This window comes from Trachymyrmex septentrionalis, unplaced genomic scaffold (genome assembly GCF_001594115.1).
Source record: "Trachymyrmex septentrionalis isolate Tsep2-gDNA-1 unplaced genomic scaffold, Tsep1.0 scaffold16, whole genome shotgun sequence".
Classification (NCBI taxonomy): Eukaryota; Metazoa; Arthropoda; class Insecta; order Hymenoptera; family Formicidae; genus Trachymyrmex; species Trachymyrmex septentrionalis.
Genome location: NW_017304758.1, coordinates 3,723,293 through 3,725,197, shown reverse-complemented (window position 1 = coordinate 3,725,197; position 1,905 = coordinate 3,723,293). Strand labels below are relative to the sequence as shown.

Sequence of the window (1,905 nt, the reverse complement as noted above, 5' to 3'; positions counted from 1 at the left end):
TAAATCGATTAGAATTGTATATTTAGAAGTAAAAATCGATGAGAACATACCATAAAGAGTGAAAAATATTACCTATGCAAGATTATACAGTGCATGTAATCACGTCGAAAAAAAAACAACATAATAATTTCTACATAAAAATTTCTTTGTTATAAAAAATGATAAAATTACGTCGATATGAACAGTATAATATTGATGGCACAAGTAGATAGAATTCTCTCTTTTTAGGTAAAAACAATCTTTAATTTCTATAGTATCTCATTTTTATTGTTTCAAAAATTACGAGATTTACAATATTAAGTTAAATTTAAAGTGAATTTATAATATAAATTACTAATATCTATATATTTTATAATAAATAAATTACTAAAAACGAATTCTGCGTTTCATCGTGTTGCATGTTACAATTTTCATAATTTATATAATCAGTTTATTTTTTGTTCAAGGAAAGAAGGCTCGAATCCGATCGACTAGTGTCATCAAAAGAGAAATACATGTCTGCATTTATAAAGAGCCTTGAAGAAATATTCGTTTTGAAAAGACTTGCGGTTTCTCGTAGAATCTGCCGATGGCAAATTCGCAAGCTATTTGAACCTACGAAAGCGACAACGATTTTGTGCGATTCAGCTCGGTGCATACAAGGATTTAATAAAATTTCACGGCTCGACAACTTCGATGTTGTCACGCGATGTATAACAAAGAATCAACCTATATGTTTGACTAAGCGGATCTTGTACTCTTGAAGAGACACGATAACGTATCTTACAAGAGATACGATACGTGGATACATATGTCTTACATTTTAAGCGAGAGGAGAAACTGTATTCTACAAGCTTTTTCAGTCGATCGATCTCGTATAGATTTTTGGCAAACCCACTTACGATAGGCTCGCCTATTTACTGCTACTCCAATACTCGCTCGAAGAAGATGCAGGGACGCGTATAGAGTGCGATAATAGCGTAAGATACAAGCGAAATGAACGAGCGGTCGAGAATGAGACGCGGTGTTAACTCAATAATAGTGTGAGGGACAAAAAAGATTGAATAGGTAAGACTTGACGTTGGTCAACCATCGGGTACGCAAATCAGAGACGCAGAGAACAAAACCGTATATCATCCGTGTCGTACGTCTGGTACCCTCTCGTAATAGTTGTAGTCGTCGTTGACAACCTCGCATACTCCCTCAGAGTGTCGCCTGTTCCGGGGCGTCGTTCACCAACGGCTCTCGTCACCGGCCGTGTTATTTCGCTACCAAATTATCTCTCTCGCCGCTGCTCCGCGTGCCATTAGACTGACTGTCAACTACGTGACCCCCGGGCTGGCGACTACTAGGCTGGCCCCTGGGCTAGATGAGAGCGAGCTTTGGGGGACAGCAGCCGCCCGTGAAATGACCGCTGGCAGCCTCCCGTTCCCGTTTGCGACGGCCTTGGCGTTCTGCAGCCTGATTCAAGAATATACACTTTATATAAAAAACACGCATCGTAAGTGCACACGTGATATCGAATAATCAGGCAGTATATACCGGAAGGTAAACAAACGCATTTATAAGTGCTCCCCTCAATACTTTCTCATTGACGGACAAAAATTCATCAGACAATAATAATTAGAAAATTTAGAAATCGTAGTTCGAATATTGTTTGACAAAGATGTCTGTTTTTTCTAAAAGAAAATAATAAATGTACATAATACATGTATTAAGATTATTTCTAAATTAGTAAGTATATGAACTCACACAGCACAGAATATTTATGATAAATATTTATTAATGTTCATTTTTTGAAATGTTATATAGATATTTTATATATATTTTATATATAAAACTTTATTCGAAATATTATTAAAATATAGATTAAACACTTTATGTAATATTTATGATAAATATAAATAAATATTTCTAATAAATATT

At 35.2% G+C, this 1,905-nt stretch overlaps 1 protein-coding gene across 4 annotated transcripts in view; it reads right to left on the bottom strand.

Annotated features, from left to right (window-relative positions):
- Nucleotides 1-399: 399 nt before the first annotated feature.
- Nucleotides 400-1,905, bottom strand: part of LOC108746041 (calmodulin-binding transcription activator 2) — a 59,360-nt gene continuing 57,854 nt past the window's right edge. For all 4 annotated transcript variants that reach the window (XM_018482534.1, XM_018482533.1, XM_018482535.1 and 1 more), the window contains one exon: nucleotides 400-1,440. In XM_018482534.1, coding sequence (XP_018338036.1) covers nucleotides 1,345-1,440 — 96 coding nt within the window. In that variant the 3' untranslated portion in view covers nucleotides 400-1,344. The remainder of the gene's footprint in view (nucleotides 1,441-1,905) is intronic.